Consider the following 26,146-nt stretch of genomic DNA (forward strand, 5'->3'; position numbering starts at 1 on the left):
ACTTTCAATACTTTGTTCATTAAAAAACTAGTGTGACAAATTAGTCATACTACAGTCAAGGTAATAAATGGAAACACTGCAGTGTTACAGCTATATGTACATCAAGGAAATAGTGGATTAGTGTGTAGTTTTTCTAGACAAGAACATAGTTCAAAAATGAAACAAAAATGTGGTGTTTCAAACCTAATAACAACATGTGAAAAAGTAAGTGGTGCTTACAAATACCCCCGCCCCACTGCACAACACTTTGCCCCTCATGCTCACAGATACCCTGCCTAGTCAGAGATTAATTTTTAATGTTAAATTAAAGATAATTGTAAACTAGATTAAACTAAATTACTGTCCTTTTCGGGTAGTTTAGTCAAGCCAAGACAAACATTGTCTGCCAAATTGGGTGAATCATCCTCAAAAAAATTAGTTTGGACAAATCTTTAAAACATTTGTAAAAAAAATTCAGACATCAAAATGTGCACTGCACCTCCCCTAGCGGTAAAGAAAATGTGTCAAATTTGAAAAGAATTAAGAGAATAGTCTAGGATGATCAAAATTCACAGACGGACAGAAAGACAGACGGAATTCCTGGTATTACTATAAACATTACTAATTACATATTACATTACATATTATTATATACATTATAACAGGGTATAATATATACCCAGGGGTATAATAAAAAAGCTACATAAAGTGTAAGTCCTCCCAAAATATTAGAGGAAAAGAAGAGGACAGTTTGGTTGTAAAACGCCTACATTTCATCAGAGGTGAGAAAATTGTAATTCAGATGGTGGCTCATAACTCTACCCCAAAAGACTGTAATATAATCTTCTGAACAGTGTATACTGTCATGTGTCCAAATATATTAGCTAAAAAAAATGTTCTAAATCATTTTTTAACCCTTTCATGCACAGTGGTCACTCCAGTGGACAGTTCTTCTCCAGCTGTTCTCTTGTATATTCATGGGTTTGGTTGTTTCAGTTCCAGATCAGCCGACACAGTGGACACTCGTGCACCATCCCAAACACTGACGTTCAGACCATTACTGTAATGTCGCTGCTCTTGATAAACCTGATCTGCAGTGACATGTTTTAGTGTAAATTAATTGCTAATTGTTATTAGACTGTAATTAACAGTTTTCTGAAACAAAAAGTTTTTGTTGCTTTTTTTATTTTTTCAGAGACCCAGTAATGCATTTTTTCTTCTGTAGGAGACAAAAGTTTGACAGTTTAACTTAAAAATACTGTCCATTACAAAGGACATTCCATTAAAAAATCAATCAATAAATAAAAATAATTTTTAAAATGTATCTGAAAAAACTGTTGCATTATGCAGTTTCCAATCAAGACAAATTTGGCTAAAATTGGAAATTTCCTGGGTCTCAGGAGGACATTATCTCCATGAAATGAGTAATAACTAGTATGTGAGTATGATCAAACGTGAGAAAACATCAGATTAGCGGCATTAAAAATGTTTTTGTTTCATAGTTTTCACACAGTATCACTTTCTGATGATGGGTTTTAAATACATGTGTCTTTGCTTCAAAAATGAAACACATGGTGTCTAGCTGGGTGGACATTTTTGTAACTCCATGAAAAATAGGTTCATAAAAAAATTTCAATTGCATTGCTTTTTTTGTGCTTAAAGAGGAATAAAAACACTCAAGAAAAAAATAGTGACTAAGGTTCTCATAATTCATGCATGAAAGGGTTAAAAAAGTCCATAAGACAATAATTTAAAAAACCTCTAAGTGAAACTGACATACTTGGCTGCTGTGCACTGCACCCATTGGAGCAGGGCCTTTTTGGCATTGCCCTGAAACTTGTTGACCACCTTCCTCTTCATTGGAGGACTTCCTGTTTCTGAGCCTGGAATGCTCTCTACGGAGGAGTTGCTAGTGGATAAGGCCTGTAAGGCTGGCAGGTTACTGGTTAACTCCTCAATCTAAATCAGAAACAAAAGGAAAAGGAAAAGGCTCCACTGTGAAAATCATTCAAGAGAACATGAACATTTGATTGGGGAGGTTGTAATACTCTGGGTTTAGTCACACGGTGAGCACAGTAAAGAACCTCTCAGGTCATCAGATGCAATATTACCTGAAAGTAGAGGATAATGGTCCACATCAACCCAAGGACAATGGATGGTCGTCCATCTGCGATGTCAGTGGCATGAATGTTAACCAGTTTAATCTGAAACAAAAGCCAAGTGGAGGATTATTCTGGAAAATAAGGTGACAAACTGAAAAAATTAGTTTTTTTGCATTTTTAGCCACAGAAGCCCTGTAACCCTTATAGTATTCAACACAATACTGCAAGCTGTTGCAAGCATCAAAGTCTGTCTTTGATGCAGATAAGTGTTGTAATTAGAACCAAACCAGGTGTCACAAACAGCGATGGAAAAAAGAGATCAGAAGCTCTGCCAACGGTGTTCAACTAGGCATTAAGGAAAAAAGCAGACAACACTGCAAACTCCTGATTCAACTAAAATGAATATCAAAATGCATGTAAGTCAAAAAGCATAACAGCTATTTTTTCATAGAGTGCATGGCTGTATCCAAGCTTTCCAAAGTGCAAATCGTGCATCAAATAAAAAACAATGCACAGAGTACATGATCACGCAGGGTGTTTAACGGCGACTGACCGGAGATCCTCGATACACAGACTGAAGGCACATAACAGGAGAGAGATCACAACAGTGTCAGTGTCAGTCCTCAGGGAGCCCAGAATAAAATGGGACACGAGCTTCATAAAGCCAGGGGATTTAGAGAGGAGTTATGTCATCAAGAAGTCCTACGCTAGCTGCTGCTTCTCTAAACATGGCATTGTGTAGTAAGAGGCACCTAACATTTAAAAAACTACGTTTAAATATGTTCTTCATCAAACTGTCATTGTCATGTATTTAGCTTATTTTTGTACTGTACACTGTAAAGAAATCCTGTTGTTTTTATGGAAAAAAACTGGCAGCTGTGGTTTCCAGAACAATACTGTAAAAAACACATCCAGCTGTAAACATATTTACAGAGTAACATGTAGATTGAACAGTTTAAACATGTAGATTGAACAGTTTAAACATGTAGATTTAACAGTTTAAACATGTAGATTTAACAGTTTAAACATGTAGATTTAACAGTTTAAACATGTAGATTGAACAGTTTAAAACATGTAGATTTAACAGTTTAAACATGTAGATTTAACACTTTAAATAATGTAGATTAACAGTTTAAACATGTAGATTTAACACTTTAAAAGGTAGATTTAACAGTTTAAACATGTAGATTTAACAGCTTAAAACATGTAGATTTAACACTTTAAACATGTAGATTTATACTTTAAACAGTAGATTTAACAGTTTAAACATGTAGATTTATACTTTAAACATGTAGATTTAACAGTTTAACATGTAGATTTAATACTTTAAACATGTAGATTTAACACTTTAAAATGTAGATTTAACAGGTTTAAACATGTAGATTTAACACTTTAAAATGTAGATTTAACAGTTTAAACATGTAGATTAACAGCTTAAACATGTAGATTATTTAACACTTTAAACTATGTAGATTTAATACTTTAAACCTGTAGATTTAACAGTTTAAACATGTAGATTTAATACTTTAAACATGTAGATTTAACACTTTAAAAATGTAGATTTAACAGTTTAAACATGTAGATTTAACACTTTAAACATGTAGATTAATACTTTAAACATGTAGATTTGAACAGTTTAAACATGTAGGTTTAACAGCTTAAACATGTAGATTTAACAGTTTAAACATGTAGGTTTAACAGCTTAAACATGTAGATTTAACAGTTTAAACATGTAGAGTTAACAGCTTAAACATGTAGATTTAACAGTTTAAACATGTAGATTGAACAGCTTTAAACATGTAGGTTTAAACAGTTTAAACATGTAGATTTAACAGTTTAAACATGTAGGTTTAACAGCTTAAACATGTAGATTTAACAGTTTAAACATGTAGATTTAACAGTTTTAAACATGTAGATTTAATACTTTAAACATGTAGATTTAACAGTTTAACATGTAGATTTAACAGTTTAAACATGTAGATTTAACAGTTTAAACATGTAGGTTAACAGCTTAAACATGTAGATTAACAGTTTAAACATGTAGATTTAACAGTTTAAACATGTAGATTTAACAGCTTAAACATGTAGATTTAACACTTTAAACATGTAGATTAATACTTTAAACATGTAGATTTAACAGTTTAAACATGTAGATTTACACTTTAAACATGTAGATTTAATACTTTAAACTGTAGATTTAACAGTTTAAACAGGTTAGATTTAATACTTTAAACATGTAGATTAACACTTTAAAAATGTAGATTTAACAGCTTAACATGTAGATTAACACTTTAAACATGTAGATTAATACTTTAAACATGTAGATTAACACTTTAAAAATGTAGATTTAACAGTTTAAACATGTAGATTTAATACTTTAAACATGTAGATTTAACACTTTAAAAATGTAGATTTAACAGTTTAAACATGTAGATTTAACACTTTAAACATGTAGATTTAATACTTTAAACATGTAGATTTAACAGTTTAAACATGTAGATTTAATACTTTAAACATGTAGATTTAACACTTTAAAAATGTAGATTTAACAGTTTAAACATGTAGATTTAACACTTTAAACATGTAGATTTAATACTTTAAACATGTAGATTGAACAGTTTAAACATGTAGGTTTAACAGCTTAAACATGTAGATTTAACAGTTTAAACATGTAGGTTTAACAGCTTAAACATGTAGATTTAACAGTTTAAACATGTAGATTTAACAGTTTAAACTGTAGATTTAACAGTTTAAACATGTAGATTGAACAGTTTAAACATGTAGGTTTAACAGCTTAAACATGTAGATTTAACAGTTTAAACATGTAGGTTTAACAGTTTAAACATGTAGATTTAACAGTTTAAACATGTAGATTTAATACTTTAAACATGTAGATTTAACAGTTTAAACATGTAGATTTAACAGTTTAAACATGTAGGTTTAACAGCTTAAACATGTAGATTTAACAGTTTAAACATGTAGATTTAACAGTTTAAACATGTAGATTTAATACTTTAAACATGTAGATTTAACACTTTAAACATGTAGATTTAACAGTTTAAACATGTAGATTTAACAGTTTTAAACAGTAGATTTAACAGTTAAACATGTAGGTTTAACAGCTTAAACATGTAGATTTAACAGTGTTAAACATGTTAGATTTAACAGTTTAAACATGTAGATTTAACAGTTTAAAACATGTAGATTTAATACTTTAAACATGTAGATTTAACACTGGATTTAAATGGTAAATGTTCTGCACTTATTTAGCTCATTTTCTCCTCCTTCATGGTGTCCAAAGAGATAGATTATAGATTGCATATATCGAACAAAGAAACAGGATATCAAGGACCTGAAGATCACTGACGCCATCACCACCACTGATGAGGCTACGCTACAGTGAACATGGCAAGAAATCCAGTACCGTTTTGATGTGCTTTGTGTGGCAGCATAGAGGTGTATTAAATGAGGCAAAAAACCTTCAGCATCTACTTTTCGCTTAATTTCCACAGATTTGTCTATTCATTTACTTTTGTATAAATTGTTAAATCGTAAAGAGACTTTATGGAGACCCTGTATCAGGAAAAAACGCTGAAATTCATAGAGTCAAAGTTGCATTCAATGACTACCTTTCGGCCTTCGAGGAATTTGAGTGCGGGTGCCAATGTTAGAGACCCAGTGGATCCTCTTGAGCTGGCGGCCTTGCTCACATGGCTGGACAAAAGGACAAAGTCAAAACTAAGGTGCATAATAAACCTATACAGCTGTGCACAGCAATAATCACCCACACACTCGAATCATGAGCATGAAACTAAAGTAATGCACGAACATCTGGTTAGGACTGTCATGAGTTGGAAACATTAGTCTATTCCGTTTGACATTATTCCCTTTCAGGTGGATTCACTTGGTACAACACAGGTACTGTGAGACACTGCACCCTCATGTGGCCTGGCTGAAGCACCTTTATTCACGCCTGAAAAGGCAGATGACCTGTGTGGTGTAGGCGGGCCTCGCCTACTCAACCACCGTCACACAATCATCTCTTCAGTTCTACACTCTTCACCTCGCTGATAAACCTCTACCGAGTGGGGTAGCTAGCTACTGCTAGTTAGCTCAGTGTCCAAAATAGGTTAGTTCAACTGCCCTGTTGGTGTTAGCTACATTAGCCTTCTAGTTAGTCCGGTTAGTCCACAGAGCGCTAACTTTGAGCGATGAGCACCAGATCCAAGTCTGCTAAGTCAAAGTCTTCCGCTCACCCTCTTCCTCAAGGGTGCGGCTTTTCTTTGCACGAGAGGGACCTACTTGACGCCTGTCCCATCTGTCTGGGGATTGTGTCCATGCCAGGAGAGCGTTGACAGAGCCTGAGGCTTGTGCTCTCGTGCAGTCAGCCCACCCGCTCAAACCTTGGATGGCTAAAGTTCGTGGAGAAGGTGCGGGGAAAACAAGGTCATCACTCGGAATGACAGGGACGCCTGTGGTGTCAGCACACCTCCTCAAGAGACCTGCACAAGCAGTGAGTTCAGGCTCTCAGCTGGTGAGGCCTCAAAAACCAGGGTCAAGTCCCACGCCATTCGGCCTGGAGCAGGAGGCCCACCGCCGAATCTCCAGAGAGATGTGCATCATAGGAGGAAGAAGCCTCATTCCTCCAAGCCCTCAGCCTGAATGGAAAGGGGCCTCAGCAGTCCAGAGACACTGCTGCATCTCAGTTAAGGGCCGCCTAAGAGGCCGCTGTCCATTGCACTGGGACCCAATCCAAAGAGGCTTTGTCTGTCCCCCACACAGTCTCCCAAGCACAATCCCCATTCACATACATTCACAAGCACTATGTTGCACCCTCAGGTTACAGCCCCCAGTTTGGGTTTGCTGAATGTTTCTCAGGGCGATCAGATTTTTATGTTCGTCCCTCTGTTCAATGCCCACATGCTGTAAAGTCTCCCATGTGGAAACAATAAAAACTGCATCTGTTCAACTAAATGCATGTCAAATTAATCAGCATAGACAGGTGGTGTCATTTCCCACTTGCACAGCAGAGGGCGACATTCCCCTTCCTCTGATTCAGCAGGGCTCTTCCTGCTTTTGACTCCTCAGTGGCCCGCATGCAGTGGCACCCCTGGTTCTGTTGGAGACAAAGCAGCAGCAGTGCTGAGGGAGGAAAATAAACACTTTGCTGAACAGCAAGTGACACAAGTGATTCCCCATGTCGGAGATGAACAAAGATTGGCACAGCCGTATTTTGTTCTGATCCTGCGAGAGGTAATGATACTATCACTTTGGGACATTGGTTTGCAATGATAATCACAAGGATTCTTATATTCATGTAGCAAGACACCCAGATCACAGGCAATTCCTGACAAAGTGTTACTTGAAAATACCTGGTGCTACCCTTTGGTTTATCTTTCGCCCCATGCACGTTCACCAAATGTGTCAAGGCTCCCCTCCAAGACAGGGGTGTTCGGATTTTGGCTTATCTGGACGATTGGGTTCTGGTAGCCAGCTCCAGAGAGAAAACAGGGGTTCAGTTGTAGCTGACTCTGTCTCCCAGCCCTCGGTTTTTCAGTGAATTTCCATAAAAGGTTGCTAATCCCAACTCAGCAGGTTTCTTTCCTCAGTCTGGAGATATGCTCTGTCTCTGGTCGAGTGTGTCTGTCAGAGCACAGGATAGGTACAGCACAGGTTTCACAGCTACCTTGCTCAGTTTCAGTTGATGCAAACTTTGTTGAGCTTATCCCAGATCATGGGGGAGGCTGGAGACATTGAATCGAAGTAGACCATGTTCTCCACCTCCATTGCGAAGCAGCTGCATGGAGCGGTGGGTTGGAAGGTCTCTGGTGCCTGTCATGGTGGCAATCCCCGAATCCAGTGGTGGACACCAGAAGTAAGGGATGCCGTCAAGCTGAAGAAGGAGTCTTCTCAAGCCTTGTTGGCTGGTGGGACTCCCAAGACAGCTGATGGGTACTAGCAGGCCAGTTCGAGCAATTGTGGAGGCAAAAACTTGGGTCTGGGGGGAGTTCAGGAAGGTCCATGGAGGAGGACATATCGTCGGTCTTGAGGAAATTCTGGCAAACCGTTCGGTGCCTCAGGAGGGGACAGCAGTGTGCCACCACATGTTAAAAGTGGAGGTAGGAAGCTGCTGACCTAGACTGGGGACGCTGTCGGACGGTGGAAGGAATACTTCAAGGATCGCCTCGATCCCAGTGCCACGTCTTCTGTGGAGGAGGCAGAGGCCAAGGTCTCAGAGGTGACTTGTCCATCACCCAGGCTGATGTCACCGAGGGGTTGGCCAGCTCCACAATGGCAGGGCACCGGGAGTGGACGACATTCACCCTGAGTACCTTAAATCTCGGATGTGCGAGGGACTGTCTGCCCTCTCCGTTGGTGGGTAGTGTGCTTGCCCCAAGCATAGGAGTTCAAGTATCTCAGGGTCTTGTTCATGAGTGAGGAAGGATGGAACATGAGATTGACAGGCAGATTGGTGCAGCGGCTGCTGTGATGTGGTCGTTATATCAGTCTGTCATGGTAAAGAAGAAGCTGAGCCGAAAGGCAAAGCTCTTGATTTACCGGTCATCTACATTCCTACTCTCACCTATAGTCATGAGCTTTTGGTCATTACCGAAAGGACAAGATCCCAGATACAAGCGGTCAAAATGAGTTTCCTCTGTTGGGTTGCTGGGTGCATCCTTAAAGATAGGGTGAGGAGCTCAGTCACCAGAGGAGCTCAGAGTAAGCTGCTGTTCCTCCACATCAAAAGGGGCCAGCAGAGGTGGCTCAGGCATCTATGTTGGATGTCTACTGGATGCCTTCCTGGTGAGGTGTTCCAGACATAGCCTGCCGGGTAGGCCTCAAGGAAGATTTAGGACACACTGGAGAGACTATGTATCTCAGCTAGCCTGGGAACGCCTCGGGATCCCCCCAGAAGAGCTAGAGGATGTCTGGGAGAGGGAAGTCTGGGCATACCTGCTTAGACTGTTGCCTCTGCAAACTGGCCCTGGATAAACAGAAGAAAATGGATGATGATGGATGGATGGATGGATGGGATGGATGGATGGATGGATGGATGGATTAAGCCCTCATAAGACCTGGTGTTGGTACTTGAGGCCTTCTGTAGTCCTCCATTTGAGCTGATTGAATCTACAGATTTGAAATTTCTTTCACATAAGACTGCATTGCTTCTGGCTTTGACCTCTGCAAAATGACTGGGTGACCTTCACACTTTGATTTTCATCCCTCTTATACACAGTTCTCCTCAAATGAGTTGAGGGTTACATGACGTCCAAATGCGGCATATTTGCCCAAGGTTATTCCTGTGCATTACAGCTCCACGGCTTTGGAGCTTTTGAGTTTCTGCCCCCCTCCTTTTTCTTCAGAGGAGCTGAAAAAGTTGCATTCCCTGTGCCCGTGCATGCACTATGGGCCTACTTTGATCACACGGGCTTGTGCGTTTGTGACCAGTTGTTTGTCTGCTTTGCCAATCCAGCCAGGGGTAAGGTGTCTCCTCTGCATACAACAGCAATGGCCTCTCATTGCTGTAGGGTGTGAGGGCACATTCCGCCTGAGGCATGGCGCCATCTTGGGCTCTCGTCAGAGGGGAATCTCCTAGTGAGATCCACTCTGCAGCAAGTTGGGCATCACCACACACTTTTGTTCAGTTCTACTTTTTGGATGTGACTGCCCCTTCAGTGGCGCACTCTGTCTTATCTGCTGGGTCTAGTATGCGCTAAGGTGCTGAAGGTTGACCCCTGTTCGGTAGCTCTGCGGGGCATGAATGCATGTCCCATAGTACATGTGTTGTACCGAGTGAATCATTTGAAAGGGAATGAACAGTTATCTCTAGTTATCTCTCAGCTGCGGGGTGGGCCAACACCCCACAGCTGTGCTCAGTGAAGAGCAAATGAAAGAAATGACTCCGACAGTGGCTGAGTAAGCGAGGCCCCGCCTACACGTACGTCACACAGGTCATCTGCTCACTCTCACATTCACACCTATGGAAAATTTAGATTAACCATTTAACCTAGTTCACCCAATGTTGCATGACTGAAGTCCAAAACTGAAGTAAACCCCCACAGAGGTAGTTCTCCATTGAACTTATATCAGACGAGGAATGAAAAGCAATTTGTGTTATTTCTAGTCTCACCAAAATGTTTTTAAACAGTGAATATAGACACTTATTAGAATGACACTGTGAAATAGTCATGATTAGTTTGTTCTAAAGTGATTGTGTTGTAAGTTTGACAGGCCTACGCCTTCCAAAAACCATGCTTACATGTAACACCCTGCTTTAAAAGGTATTAATCAACAGATCCAGCATTTCACAATTTTAATCCTGTATAAAACTGCAAGGGATCTCAATAAAATTTTAACATTTTAGTCAACATTTTAAAAGGCTATCACACAGAAGCAGTGCCACATGCATGTAGATTTTCCATTTGGTGAATAAATCTCAGAAGGCAGGTGTTTGTACTAAATGATTTGTGTGATAAAAACTAATTAGACTGTTCAGAATCAGTGCTGTGTTTGGGTTTCATTTAAAGACAATGAACTGCTTCTGTGTTGGAGTTTGTCGAAGACAAACTGCATTTCATAACAACAAAATCTACAACATTTTAAATTGAAATGCACAGATACTGACAGACAAAGTGTTGAATTCAAGTAAACCATGTAAATACATAAATTTGTACTCAAAGTTTGTTTTGTTTTTGTTTTTTTTTCCTCTTTTTCTAATACATAGCATTACTATCATCCTTACAATAAGGGTTAAAATACTTCATGTTAATATTCTAAATTCAAATTGGTAATATTAACACCATACATTGTGATAAATATCAATCATGATCAATTTGGAAAAATCTTGTGCTCATCTTTTTCCTGTTCTATACAACCCACATTAGTACTTACAAGTCTCTGACCAGACAGCACCTCCACAGAGCCAAGAGCTTCACCACATCTTTAATATCCTCGAACAGGTCATTCACCTCCAGTGGTGGTTTATGCTGGTGGAGAGAAAAACAGTTTTAACACACTTATCTTTTGCACTGATCATTGCCGTAAATAATCCATCATCTCAAATCAGCCCATGAATAAAACCATTTTTTCCTCTAATGTTACTCTTTAGTGTGAAAGAATATTGGTATTCCAACCATTACCAGAAGTGAGGTGAGACTAAATGGTGTTTGTGAAAAACAGGCTTGTTAGCAGCGACCACAGAGCCTCCCTGCAGCTGAAAAGATGGTGCCTTTTCTCAAAAATGGATCGGTGCCCAGTCCTCAGGCGATGCTTCTCATTTAACCCTAAGTGTCTTCTGATGTCGTATCCAGAGTTGTGCGGTCTCCAAGACAAACGGCAGCATCAGAATGAGTGACGCTATTACACAGGCAGCACGGTGAGCTGAACAGATGTGCATTTTTCAGCAGAATGAGGCTTTAATTAAAGGAAATCTTACGATGGGAATCTTTTCTGGCACCGTATACAGGCCATTTCACCCTCAACATGTTCTGTGACAGGATACAGTTGGCTGGGTATTTGGGGCAAAGCAGTGTGAAGAGGCAAGCGCCTGCCTCTTATTCTGTAAACAGCCTTCTGTTAAGAGAACAGTCCTTCATGTTTACATGGAATCATTAATCTGTGGGTTGAGTTGTTAGATTTGAGTCCAAAATGTGCAGGATTCAAGATGTCTACACATATCAGACACTTCAATTTAATGCTTTTTAGACCGTTTTAAGAAGCAAAACAACAATCATTTTTTCCTCAGTTAAAATAAGTAAATCCAAATGTAAGTAGTTTTTATGTGGTCCTGTGGAGAAGTAGGTTTATTGTCAGAATATCAGGACTAAAATCACATAAACATACATCACCTCAGTTGAGGTTTAACTGACACTGACAAAACAAAATAAATGAATAAATAAAAAGTAAAAGATGTATCAATCAAAGAGCTGAAGTCTTGCCTCTTTCGCTATGCCCCATGGGAACTCAGGGGTTTCAATAACCGCCGGCTGCCGGCGATTTTCTCCGGTTATTTTAATGTGTTGCCGGCTACTTTCTGCTCCGGAGCCCAGGTCAGGTCTTTTCTGCCGCCCGCACAAGATTAGAAACCTCCCCCTGATCGTGAAAAAAAATAAATGTGTGTATGTCAGTGTTGGGAATAACGACGTTAAAAACAGCGGCGTTACTAACGGCGTTATTGTTTTCCAGTAATCTAATGAATTACTATTGGAAACTTTAGAACACCGTTACCGTTAGCAGCAGTGAAATGTGTGTGTCACTATGCACTGATATGGAACAGCTGTTATCTGCCCTGGCTCGCTCAGCCGGGCACGAGAAGTGTGATGTTCGCAGACAAGTCGAGTCTTTTGAACGGCTCTTTTCAGTGAACGATAAGAAGCGATTCGTTGCGAGCCGTTCGTTTACGAGCCATTCTTCTATTCAAATCACCCACACTGCCTTCATGCTTCATGCCACCTATTTACATATTTAAGCCTGGCACAGAGAATCAGTTTAGAGGGCTCTTTTGTCAATCTGTATCTGTGCACAGTAGTTCAAAGCATAGCTTCTAAAAGTTCTAAAAAAGAAGAATCTCACTTGTGTGGTGAGCCAAAGTAGAGAGTGCTCTGTTGGTCTGTTCATTCTCCATGCACTGCGCCCAGTGTACTCACTGTGCATACCAATAGAACTAGTGTTGGCCACATCATGAAAAGGCTCTCAAACTCTCATATTACACTGACAGCTTAGCTTATAGCAAAGTTTACATAGGATGGGGCTTCTCTTTATTGTCTATACAGCTTTGATGAGAATCCCCTTTTTCCGTGAAACTCTGTTTTATCTAGGTTGGAACTTCCTCCAGTTGTGTCCATTTCCTCTGATATTGTACTACTAAGCATGTTTTCCACTCATTTTCAAAATTTTTCCACTGTTAGGATAACTCAAGTGACCGTGGTGAGGTTGTTTTCCACATTACACACTCTATTTTTGAGTAATGTTGTATGTAATGTTGTATAATTCAGACTAGTGATAAATGGGCCAAACAGCGCATAGACTGACCATTACTAGGTGGAGTTAACTGAACGGTAATCTGCTTTTATATAGGAAGGAATCTTTGTATGATGGTAGGGGGTAACATGTATTATTTTTTTTCCTGTTTTATGCATGCAAGTAAAAGACCACTGGAACTTGTCATCTATGGCAACAGATCTCATATTAACCCTTATACCTCCATGCACAAAAACTTTATATTGCACAGTTCAAATTAGCGTTGTTCACTGAAGCGTACAAACTGGCCCAGGACGCTGGTGTCAATCAAGGGAGATTTATGTGGTCAATAAACACATTTGACCAGATTTTCAAAATGTCTTCACATTTTGGTTTTATGTGTTTTTTTCTGAGTCTACTTTTTTCCTGATACACCCTGTATGATTGAGGGACTTTTGAAGTCCATGGGATATATCTTGCTTACATCTTTATTAAAAGTAAAAAAAAAAAAGGGGTTGATGTTCATTATCTCATGTCTTTAAAATTCTGTAATTATTCAATTACGAAAAAACTCACTTATTAATAAAGGATTAATAAATGATTAATAAATAACTGTCAACTAAATAATCATCCAAATTAATAACAACCATTTTATAATTAACTAAACAGTAATAAAATCAGCTTATTCAAAAATCCTTTTGATTGTGTTCTTTTCATTAAGTTGAGATCAACTAGCTCTTGCTAGCAACATAAAACATGTTTTAACATTATAAAGGTTCCAGCCCTCTGTAATTGGATTACTTTTCTGCTCCTCTTCTAAACTGTGCAGTTCAGGCCTTGGAAGGCCTTTCATGCTGATAAACTCTGTAACCTTTACCTGGATGTTTAGTTCTACACCTGTCTGACTGTCATTCAGCTCTGCTCTCTCTCTGTCACTCCTGCACATGCTCAGTGAGCACCGGTCTGGGAGAGTTCACCTGAGAAATTACGGGGGGAGGGAGGGGGGGGTTGTTGTTTTGTTTTTTTTTTCCTCTCATTTCTTTATTTTTTAGACAATTAATGAGAAATTATCATGTTATCAGTTTTCAGCCTATGCCACGACCCGGCCCTACACACACACACACACACACGCATGTCGCACGCACGCATACAAACACACATGTACAAATGTAAATGACACCTCTGATATTCAAATCTGTGTAACTGACGTGACCCAGACAGAACAAACGCAGACATGTTGACAACTTACGCTAAGCAGTTGGAGATACGAACTGCCTCCTGTCCATCCAACTTTTTTTTTTCCTGTCCTGTCCAACTAGCGGATAACTGTAGCATTTACAAGTAGATGGAGTAACAGCGGGGACGGCCAATCACATGTACGATAGCAAAACCACAGAGCCAATCAGAGAGTCATAATTAGGTTAGAGGTGGGACTTCTAGCAGAGACCGACTATTAACCCTTCGTGTGCCAGAATCATTGACTAAACACTACGGACAGCGGTTGGATTGGTAGGGACAACACAGTAGTGGCTGGATACTAGGGACGGGTCCCTAGCGTCCCTACGCAATTCTACGCCCCTGACACCTCGTACTGTATCGAAGGTCCCGAACTGAAACAGTTTGATACAAACGAGTGCGCCGTTACGCCCCTAATACACTCATAACTTAAAACAAAGTAATGAAAATTTCCAGGCCACGCCTTCTCAGGTTATTTCAGGCTCACGATATGGGGCCATACAACATGTGAGAATGCGTGTCCTCAGTGCCATGTAATTCACCTCATGATCCTGAAGAGCAGACGCCTGCCTGCAGGGGAGCTGTGCCCACCCATTTACTCTCCATCTGTACACCCAAATCACTGTCCACACTGTGGGATACTGCTCACATACTCACACATAAGAGTTTAGGAATAGCTGGACACCCACATGCAGGCCCACACAGTCACACACTGGACACAGCAACCAAATGTGAACACACAACAAATAGTAAGCAGGCAGTGTGTACTTGTACAAAGCAGCAGAGAAAAGACAAAAATCACACTAAGACTGTAGAAACACAAAGAGAAACACAGTAAGTCCCACAAACTGATTCTGCATGATTCTATCTTAAGCTCACACTAGTCTAGTATTATGGTCATTAAATTATGATAATAATAATAATAATAATTTATTTGTAAAGCGCTTTCAATCAAAGTGCTGTACAGATATAAAATCAATCCCAATAAAACATAAAAGCTAAAAACATTAACAATAAAAGCACATCACGACTTATAACACAAATGAACAAGTAGGTCTTGAGCTTTGCTTTAAAATTAGAAAATTATATATATTATATATATAATTATATAATTATATTATTAAAAATTAGAAATGCTTTCAAATTCTTCCAAACGTGGTTGAAGAAAAGATGACCCCCTCATGTGTCATGACCCCAGCAGAGCTTCAAGCAACAGGATCTGCATGAGCTTTTCTCTAGTTCTTATGTCAGACAAATTAAATCAGTGACAATCAGTCCATATCTTGTAATTTTGTAATAAATTAACTTTAATTTAATTTAATTAATTTGTAATTAATAAAAATGGGAAATTGTCATAAAAAAGAATTGTTAGGGAACTGATATTGAAGCCGAGGTACTGGTATCACAAATTTCTGAACAAAAGCTCATTGTAATTGTGCTACTTTCCAATAATTACATCTAGACCAGGGCTGTCAAACTCATTTTAGTTCAATTCCACATTCAGCTAAATTAGATCCGCAGTGGGCCAAACCAGCAAAACTCTAACAGAATAATATATAAGTCAACTCCAAACTTTTCTCTAGTTTTAGAGCAAAAAAGTAAATTTACATTATGAAAGCGTTCACATCTACAAACTCTCCTTTCAAAAGATGTGAATAACATGAACAAACTGAACAAATCAGTGTAATTTTAACACTATTCTGCCTCAATTTATCATTTCCACATGTATATTATACTTACAGATCACAGTGGATCTACAAACACACAAAATTTAATAACAGACAGAATATTGTTCAAATTGTACTGACTTCTCTTAAGACATTTCAGGTTATTCACATTTTTTTGAAATTAATTTTGTTTTAGTGTAAATACATAAAAATATTTACATTTACAAGAGAAACATTTGCAGTTGTCATTATTTCTGTTATTCTGATAGTATTTGACTGGTCCTGCCCACTGGAGATTGAATTGGTCTGAATGTGGAACCTGAACTCAAAGGATTGTTCATATCTTAGTGTAAATTTTGCATTTCACAAATTCATCCCAGGGCCGGACTGGACCCTTTGGCGGGCCACATTTGGCCCCCAGGCCGCATGTTTGACACCTGTGATCTAGACGGTATCTATAAATACGTGTGACAAACATGATGTGTATAAATATTTAAGAATCAACATAAATGAAGGGCTTGGTACAATTATAATTCTGAAAGGCAGCTGTAGTGGCAAATAAATTTGACTGACTGACTGACTGACTGACTGACTGATTGATTGATTGTAACACTTTGTGCTGGAGCTGTAGTTATCTAATTTAAAGTTCTGTTTTCACTAAATTTTCATGTTGCACCATAAAAATTTTGTGGGTCTATGACCCAAAAAGGTACGTGAAGGCCTAAGAGGGAAAAAATGATCAGACACAAGCAGAATCCTAAATAATACTGTGATAATAATGCCATTATTGACAGGTAGGTGGGGTAATTCGTTATACTAAAATGAGAGGCTGCCATTACTGCAAGGCTGTTCTCATTTTGATATGAACTCTCTAGACAGGCATGACAGGTTAGTTGTGTGCAAAGCCACTGACTGAACAGAAGCTTCAGAATCAAAACACCAATGAAACTCATGAGTACCACTGATGAAAAGTCAGTTTAACCACAGAGCTTTCAGCTTCCTTCAGATCTAACTGCCTTGACTATTTTGTTCAACCGGAGGCCGATGAGCTAATACCTGCAATCTCTGAACCCAGTTGAGTGATTTACAACAGTCACCAGCTGATATTCATTCTCACCTTTGCTAAATGAGAATTGATCCATTTTGTGAAGGTTCTCTTCTGCACTGCCTCTTGCTCATCTGGAATAAAATGAAAACAAAGCATTAAATCTAAACATGATCAACAACATGACTTATGCAGCTGGCAGAAGACAGGCAGGGCAATGCAAAGAGACATCACTCAGATTTGTTTGCTTGAAGTGAAGTGCTTTTTAGATGGACATACAGGATCTGAACACTGTGGGGTAAACAGACACAGTTTAACGGTAGAACCATGATGGAACATTAGGAACAGTTAGGATGGATTTCACTTCTTGGTGATCGAAGTTCTTTAGTTCACACTGGACTGTCGTCTAGCAGCCTGACCATATAAAATAAATTCTGGACGTATATTTTAATAATGAATATAGTTCAGCCAATGTGTCACAGCACAAGGTGAGGTGTGCGCCGTCCCTGTCATAAAATTTGGAAAATGACTTGAGCTTATTTCGTAGTAGTTTGAGAATTTGTTATCATTTACTGTTTCCTGTCGACAAGTTGAAGAGATAGAGTGAATATGAGACTAGAACAAGGAAAGACAAAATATAAAAGTTATAAAAAGGATACAAAAGACAAGCTTGTTGAGCTAACATGAATCCTTCTGTGACTCTGATTACACATTTTGTCAGTGCAGCTGAAACTTGCGTGGGCCTTTTACCCCTAACGTAGCCTTTGTATATCTTAACTGCCCATATTACATAAATGAAAAAGGCTAAGTTTATAGACCTGAGGACACAATGTAATCCCAACCTTAATGTTTTGCCTGTGATTCCTGTGGTCTCATATCATAATGTAATGCAGGTAACAGTATCTGTAAAATGTCCTATCTTATAACCTGTTTTTATTCTACATACCAAAGCTGCAGAAGTCTCAGTAAACAGTCATCATTTTAAAACACACCACTTCCCTCTGCAGGTTTCTCCTTTTGGTCCAGCTCAACACTATATAACGACAGATAAACCTGAAGACTGAGTTCATGTTGTGTTGAGACATGGAGCGGAGGAGCAGAATAAGGTCCAGTCACATGTGGCACAACCTGGTCTGCAATCAGCAGCTACAGTTGTCAGTCAAGTATTTAACTCTCTTATCTGTCTGAAAACATCATGTCATGTTCATCATGTCACAGAGTGGATATTGGAAAGGAACAGAAGCAGAGTGCATGAGTCCTGTCGGACCACTTGAATTACAATATGCTAAAAAAAAAAAAAAACAACTATCAAGCACTGCAGCTTTAAATTCTAATAAAGCATCCATAACCAAACCTTTGTTGGTATAAAACTACTCCTTGACAGTATTACAGAAGTACTGAAGTCGTCTTGGAAGGCAAGGCAAGTTTATTTGTATGGCACATTTCAGCAACAGGGCAATTCCAGGTGTTTCACACAGGACATGAAATACAACGACAGGGAAAAGAAACACATTTAAAACATCATAAAACATGTAGAAGTGATTAAAAACAGCAAGAAAACAGCACAGAAAACCACAAATATAAAAACACACACATGAAAGAGTCACAGTGCAGAGTTTGGAAAGAGAATACAATTTAAAAAGTCCAAAGCCTTTTAGTCAAAGGCAGCAGTGAACAGTGAGTCTGGAACCAGAACCAGAACCCAGTGAACAGGTGAGTCTGGAACCAGAACCACAACCAGAACCCAGTGAACAGGTGAGTCTGGAACCAGAACCACAACCAGAACCCAGTGAACAGGTGAGTCTGGAACCAGAACCAGAACCCAGTGAACAGGTGAGTCTGGAACCAGAACCACAACCAAACCCGTGAACAGGTGAGTCTGGAACCAGAACCAGAACCCAGTGAACAGGTGAGTCTGGAACCAGAACCAAACCAGAACCCAGTGAACAGGTAGTCTGGAACCTGACTGAACAGAACCCAGACTCTCAGATCTCAGACCTGAGATTTTCTGGTAGTTTGTTCCAGATCTACGGAGCATAGAAGCTGAACACTGATTCTCCAGGTTTAGTTCTGACTTTTGGAACCCAGAGCAGACCTGCACCAGACCACCTGGGTGGACTGGAGGGTTCAGACTGGACTAAAGGTCTCTGATGGATTTTGGGCCTGGACCATTCAGTGCTTTATATGAAGCAAGAGAATTGAAAGTCTGTTCTGTGAGAGACAGGGCCAGTGTAGACCTGAGAACTGGACTGATGTGTCCAGTGTAGAGACCTGAGAACTGGACTGATGTGGTCCAGTGTAGAGACCTGAGAACTGGACTGATGTGGTCCAGTGTACAGACCTGAGAACTGACTGATGTGGTCCAGTGTAGAGACCTGAGAACTGGACTGATGTGGTCCAGTGTAGAGACCTGAGAACTGGACTGATGTGGTCCAGTGTACAGACCTGAGAACTGGACTGATGTGGTCCAGTGTAGGACCTGAGAACTGGACTGATGTGGTCCAGTGTAGAGACCTGAGAACTGGACTGATGTGGTCCAGTGTACAGACCTGAGAACTGGACTGATGTGGTCCAGTGTACAGACCTGAGAACTGGACTGATGTGGTCCAGTGTAGAGACCTGAGAACTGGACTGATGTGGTCCAGTGTAGACCTGAGAACTGGACTGATATGGTCCAGTGTAGACCTGAGAACTGGACTGATGGTCCAGTTGAGACCTGAGAACTGGACTGATGTGGTCCAGTGTACAGACCTGAGAACTGGACTGATGTGGTCCAGTGTATAGACCTGAGAACTGGACTGATGTGGTCCAGTGTACGACCTGAGAACTGGACTGATGTGGTCCAGTCTCTTGGTCTTAGTGGTCTTATTGTGGATCAGCTGCAGTGGTCTGACAGACTTTTTAGGCGGACCAGAGCAGATCCTGTTCCAGTGTCAACTCCACTCCAGATAAATGCTGGACTAGTTTTTCCAGGTCCTGCTGCGACATCAGTCCTTTAATCCTAGAACTGTTCTGGAGGTGATAGGAAGCTGACTTTGGAATTGTTTTTCTGTGGTTTTTAAAATTCAGGTCTGAATCCATGACAACACCCAGATTCCGGGCCTGGTCTGAGGTTTTCATGCTGATTTTCAGACGGTCCTGCTTGGGTCCGAAAACAACTCCCTCAGTTTTTCTCTAACTGTAGAAAACTCTGGCCCATCCATTCAGATGTCTGCTCCATGCATTTACCCTGGGCTTGGACGGGGCTGTGGTCACCTGGGGACATTCAAATGTAGAGCTGTGTGTCATCTGCATAGTTATGGTCATCTATTTGGTTTGTTTCTATGATCTGAGCAGGTGGAAGCATGTAGATGTTTAACAGGAGCATATTTCATCTTACAAAATTAGGCAATTTCATATGCTTTTAAAATCTTTGTATTGATCTGATATATTTCCTCAAGACAGCTCCAATCACACACAGGACGACTCAGGATACTCTGCCCACTGGCAGAATTATCAAATTATAACACAAAAACTAGCAAGACCGTTCAAGATAGAAAATATCATGACCATTTTCTGCAGTATCGCAGAAATTTTATCCCCATTGTCAAAACACTGCTGTGGGACATCGAATAGCATTGCAGCAGTTCTGCAAGATGTATGTTTATAAGTGTGACTTCTGCAACAGCTATGGGGGATGAAAAACGTGAGCCCGTTGATTCTAATATACAAGATGCTTCTGAGTCCCAAAAAGGTCATATGAGGGGATTAGGGAATGAGTGGAGAGGAGATTTCTGCCAACACACCTCCCAAAGCCCCTCTGTAGTCACTATTATCATGCATGATTGTTTGGGTGACCCCAGCCTCTTTTGTGTTCTATTAATATATTCAGCCACACAAAGCCTTATGCATTATGCAGCATGTCTAACAAAAACCTCTTGCTGTGTTGATGCTATTGTCAGGGCAAGGACTTCTTTTCTGACGGCGTATGTGTGCCAGTAGGTACGTACAGGCTTGTGCTGCACACTGCACAGAGTGGCCATTTTTAAACATCCACCCTCAGAGGTACAGACAGTGGTCACGTGTGGAAGGAAGCTGCTATACATGGAGCACAGATATCTTCTTAACCCACAGGCAAATACTTCATCACTGAGGCACAAGGGATGTCCACTGAAGCGTACGACACAGATCCACCAACTCGCACACAGATGCAGCACACACAGCTGAGGTAGTACAGCACACATTCACCTACAAACTACGTAGCATAGCATGTGCTGTGTCCCAGAACAGCACACATGTAGAGACCTTGCTGCCCTACTTACCACGCAGATACTGAAAAAATCCAGTCACCAGATTTAACGAAGTCTTCCTGACAGATACATCCTTATAGCGATCCATTCTGCAACCCACTCTCCGACTCTGTCCCTTTGCCTCTCATGAGTCCCAGGGTGCATATATGTACATGGGTGAGAATAAACATCCACAGTGGGAAAAAACACACATACACAGCTGTCCTTCACAGCTTCTCTTTTTCTTGCAGGAAGCAAAACAGAGCTAGCTGCCTGATTTATCCCCCGGTAAAAGCAAAAAAACAAAATAAAAGAGCTGCTGGAAGCTGGCATGAAAAGCGTCCTCTCCTCCCTGACACTCACACGTACAGACACAAATGAGCTAGCAGAAAACTGAGCTGACAGGGGTCATTTCTAATTCCATCCTTCCTCCTTCCTGTGTTTCCCATCCAGAGGGGCCATGCCTGTGTGGATGTTGTTGCACAGCCCCCACTGCGCTTCCTCGCTGTATCATCGAGCTGGAGAGAGCTGAAGAGCACTGATCTACCAATCAGCACTTGGGAAGGGATGACGTCACCCCCTCGGCTGCATTATTCCAATTTAAGCTTGGTTTATGTGTGTGTGTGTGTGTGTGTGTGTGTGTGTGTGTGTGTGGTTGTGTGTTATGTAATTAAGCCTGTAAGACACTGAAGAAAACACTAACTACAGACAATGATCATAAACCTCTGCTTTCATCACTGTTTTTTAATGCTTTGTCTAAAATAGTCCCCACAGACCAAACTGATTTTAACCAGAGCAGAATAAAATGAGAAGAACACTGCACACAGCTCACTGTGCTGCATCACATCTGAATAATTAATGCTGAGGCTGATGAAGGGCATCTACCACCTGCTCTCTCACAGTGTCAACGCTACTATGACGGCAGAGCAGACACACCCACCACACACAGGGATTCCCCTCACACACCACACACACACACACACACACCACACACACCCACACACACACACACACACACACACACACACACACACACACGCTCTGAGCAGCCTGACTCTCCTCTTCTGAATAGAGCACAAATAGTGAATAGAATGCTTATCATCTCCAGCAGAAAATGTCCCTCAGTTTTTTCAGGACCACCGGCATAAAGCTGTTTCTGAAATGCTAAAAATAGAGCCTGAACTCAGGATTCTATTCTTGCTGCTCTATAGACTGCTGCCAGTGGAGCTGGCCCAGAAAAGCTTTTTGGGTGAAAATGGATTTTCCCCACAACCTTTTTTTTTTTTTGGATCAAGATCTTTTTATTGAAGTTTTCTCAATATAATACAAGTGCAGTGCTGAATGGTCATTAAAGAAATTTTACATAAGCATTAACGCTCCGGTATCCGGGTGCACTTTTTAGGCACACTTTGCACTTCGTGTTAAAAACTTCATATTATTTTTCACAATTTAAATAAGGTTAGAATTCAAAAGTTGTTTATTTGTGCATGATCTTTAAAATTCTGTCCACCAACTCAAATGTGCACATTGTAAACAAAAGAAAATGACCAGACTAGCATCTGTCTGCCAACTGTGCCTAAAACGCACTATTTCTTCCATTAGAACCTGTTTTGATCCAAAGCCTTTAAGGCATAAATCCTGCTTTTACTGAGATCTGGGCTTCATTTGAGAGGGGAGGGGCTAAATTAATTTATTAACATTGTTAATGTTGCTGTTAATCATTGACATATGCCAGGCTGCAAAAATCAAATAATATGTGATCCAATTTTTATGTAGTATTTAGAAAAAAACAACATATGTAGGGTTTTTTTGGATCAAAAAATGTAGTGACATCATGATCAAAAGAGATCATTTAAAGGGTTGAAAAAAGGAATATGAATGATTATTTGATCTGTATGATTAGGGCTGACCTTGATTTACAAAAATAAAATCAAATTGGAACAGAAAATAAATCAATATATAATATTTAATAGTTTGATTTATAGGTGTGCATTTACGCACACTTGGTGACGCTAGTATTTTTTAACATTTAAACTGGCGCCAAAAATAATAATAATGCAAATTAACCAGTGTTGCTGTTAACCATTGACATATGCCAGGATGAAAAAATCAAATATAGTGATCCACTTTTTATGTAGTATATTGAAAAAATTATTTTTGTGTTTTTTTACATCCAAAAAAATGGTTTGTTTCCATTACAAACATGGCATTTAAAGGGTTAAAAAATGTGACAATTATTGAGTATTTGGTATTTTAATTTACGGCTCAAGTTGATGAATAGAAAAAAGTGTAAAAGAATTAAAAACAAACTGTATGAAATTTGTTTGACATTATTCCACAAGTGTGTGAAAATGGCACACTTGGTGCTTAGTAAGGGCCTTGGTGGACAGGATACCGGAGGGCTAAATGCAGCTAGCACCATAGAAAAAAAAAAAAAAGGAAAACAGAGCAGACAACAAACTGGACATAAAATGATCCCTCCTCAGTCATTGCCAGTGCACTAGAAATAATAAGGTCACTATAACGACAGAAACCTGTGCTAGGAGTACAGAATGAGCAGCATTGTTAAACTGTGCTTAAAAGTCAAGTCATTCACAGGTTCTGGAATGTTTTTAGGAAGGGACCCCACACTTTCTGGAATTTCCCATTTGATTGCTGAAGTGAGTATCTAATTTTCTCCAGTCTTCAGCAGGACAGAATGTCTTCTAACCACTGTGCATGACCCCACAACGTTTTAACATCAAAACAAACAAAAGGTTCACAGTAGCACTGTTAACTGATGTTGACAATGTGCACACTAGAATAATGAGACTTCAGAGACGACAACGAATGGTTGCATTCCAGACCTGAACCCCACTGAGAATCTTTGGGTATGATAAAGGGTGATGAAGACTTTCCACAGCGGCCCACCCCCCCGATCATATACAAGATCCTGGCCAAAATGTAGTGCTGGATTCATGAGTCTGGATGGAAATAAATGTTAAGACATTCATTATGACACTGTATACGCATTGTGTGTATAAAACAATGCCACGAAGCAAGGTGAAGCTACAGATGTTTTTCTTAGTGCATAATCTCACAATATTTTCTATTACCTTAGAACACAGGTGTCAAACCTGTGGCCCGGGGGCCAAAATCAGCCCACCAGCGGGTCCAATCTGTCCTGTGGGATTTGTGAAATACAAATATTATACTGAAGATACTAGCAATCAAGGATGTTCAAATCATTCTAGGTCAATTCAGTCTAAAGTGGGTCAGCCCAGTAGAATACTATCATAATAAGCTATAAATAATGAAAAAATCATTTTTCTCTTTGTTTTAGTGTAAAAAAAATAAATAAAAATAAAATTACACAAAAATGTATATATTTACAGACTAGCCTTTTACAAAAATGTGAACAACCTAAAATGTCTTAAGAGAAGTGTGTGGAATTATACCAATATTCTGCCTGTTACTGAATGGTTTGTGTATTTGAAGATCCACTGTGATCGGTAAGTTGTGATAAAAATGATAACTAAGGCGAAATATTGTTAAAATTGCACTTATTTTACAGGCTGTTCATATTTGTTCATGGTATGTTCAAGGACAGTTCATAGATGTAAACATTTTCATTGCGGAATTTTATTTATTTCTCACTCAAAAACATAGAGACAACTGAGAGTTGATATTATTTGTAAGTTGTTCTCCCATTAGTTATATTATTTGACTGGTCCGGCCCACTGTAGATCATATTAGGCTGAATGTGGAACTGAACTAACATGAGTTTTACAGCCCTGCCGTAGAATGAGTCATTTAAACAAAGGGAGCACTTCATGAAGTCCAACATGTGGTAGCACCTTGTATCTATAGTCAGAGCTCAAAGCTGCGCAGCCTTAAGGTACATTATACAAAGTACAAAACGACATTTGAGTGTGGCCTAAAAATAATATCCTTTTAACCACAAGAGCCTCAATGGACAAAACTGCAGGACATCCATGGTGTTTCCAGGCAGTAGAGTGGGATGGTCTTCAGTTTGTTGTGATTTACAAATTCTCGACGAAATCAGTGAATTAAATTAACTAACGTAACTCACTGTACCATTAACTCAAACACCATGTCTCACAGTAAACCTTAAAAAAAAAGAAATAAAAAGTCCCAACCTCAGCTACTTTTTCTTTATCTACTGCAAAATGGAATGGTTCTTCTATGGTCCATGCCCTACCCTTTGACCAAACTGAGACAAACCAATTAACTTGTCTGGACAATCAATCTGTTAAGTTTGTTATAAACTACAATAGTAAAACATTCTGAAAGTCTTTAGGTTATTATGAATAACCAGAAGGGGGTGCTCTTCTTTGGACAGAGTGTGGTGTTAATTGGCTGTTGTAGGACCAGTAAACATGGGGAGTGGCAGTACAGATGTTGAGTCTGCTTTAAAACAAAGTTGTTTATTGAGTAACAGATCATGTTTTGCACACTACTGGTATCAGCAGAAACTGCTCCTGAAAAGGACTGAGGGCTAGCTCCAGCAGAATAAGTGGCTTTGAAGCAAAATCCTTTTTAGAGTTAGCCTAATGTTCAGTTCCATCTGTAATGATTGTTATGCATTTGCCGTTCAGTTATTCACATTTATTTCTGTAAATACGTATGACTTTGACTAGCTGCTGTTCCACCAACAGCATCAGCTCAACCTGCCCTTTTTGTCTTTTTGGTGTTTCCACTGCATGACAGCAGGGAACCCCCAGATACTATTGTTGGTATCACCTTCACCAAGGTTCTATGTGAACACAGTGATACTAAACATGATGTAAAAGTATGCACATCATAGACTGGTCTGTCCACAAGCAGAGCTGTGTCAGTACTTATGTGTAGGGATGCACCCATACCGATACCAGGATCAGGCATCGGCTC

At 39.7% G+C, this 26,146-nt stretch overlaps 1 protein-coding gene across 1 annotated transcript in view; it reads right to left on the reverse strand.

Annotated features, from left to right (window-relative positions):
• Positions 1-26,146, reverse strand: part of syne1b (spectrin repeat containing, nuclear envelope 1b) — a 211,586-nt gene that overhangs the window by 173,478 nt on the left and 11,962 nt on the right. The window contains exons 2-6 of the mRNA XM_030126274.1: positions 17,061-17,122; positions 10,974-11,068; positions 5,711-5,795; positions 2,091-2,183; positions 1,760-1,938 (exon numbers count right to left, since the gene is read on the reverse strand). Coding sequence (XP_029982134.1) covers positions 1,760-1,938; positions 2,091-2,183; positions 5,711-5,795; positions 10,974-11,068; positions 17,061-17,122 — 514 coding nt within the window. The remainder of the gene's footprint in view (positions 1-1,759; positions 1,939-2,090; positions 2,184-5,710; positions 5,796-10,973; positions 11,069-17,060; positions 17,123-26,146) is intronic.

This window comes from Sphaeramia orbicularis, chromosome 22 (genome assembly GCF_902148855.1).
Source record: "Sphaeramia orbicularis chromosome 22, fSphaOr1.1, whole genome shotgun sequence".
Classification (NCBI taxonomy): Eukaryota; Metazoa; Chordata; class Actinopteri; order Kurtiformes; family Apogonidae; genus Sphaeramia; species Sphaeramia orbicularis.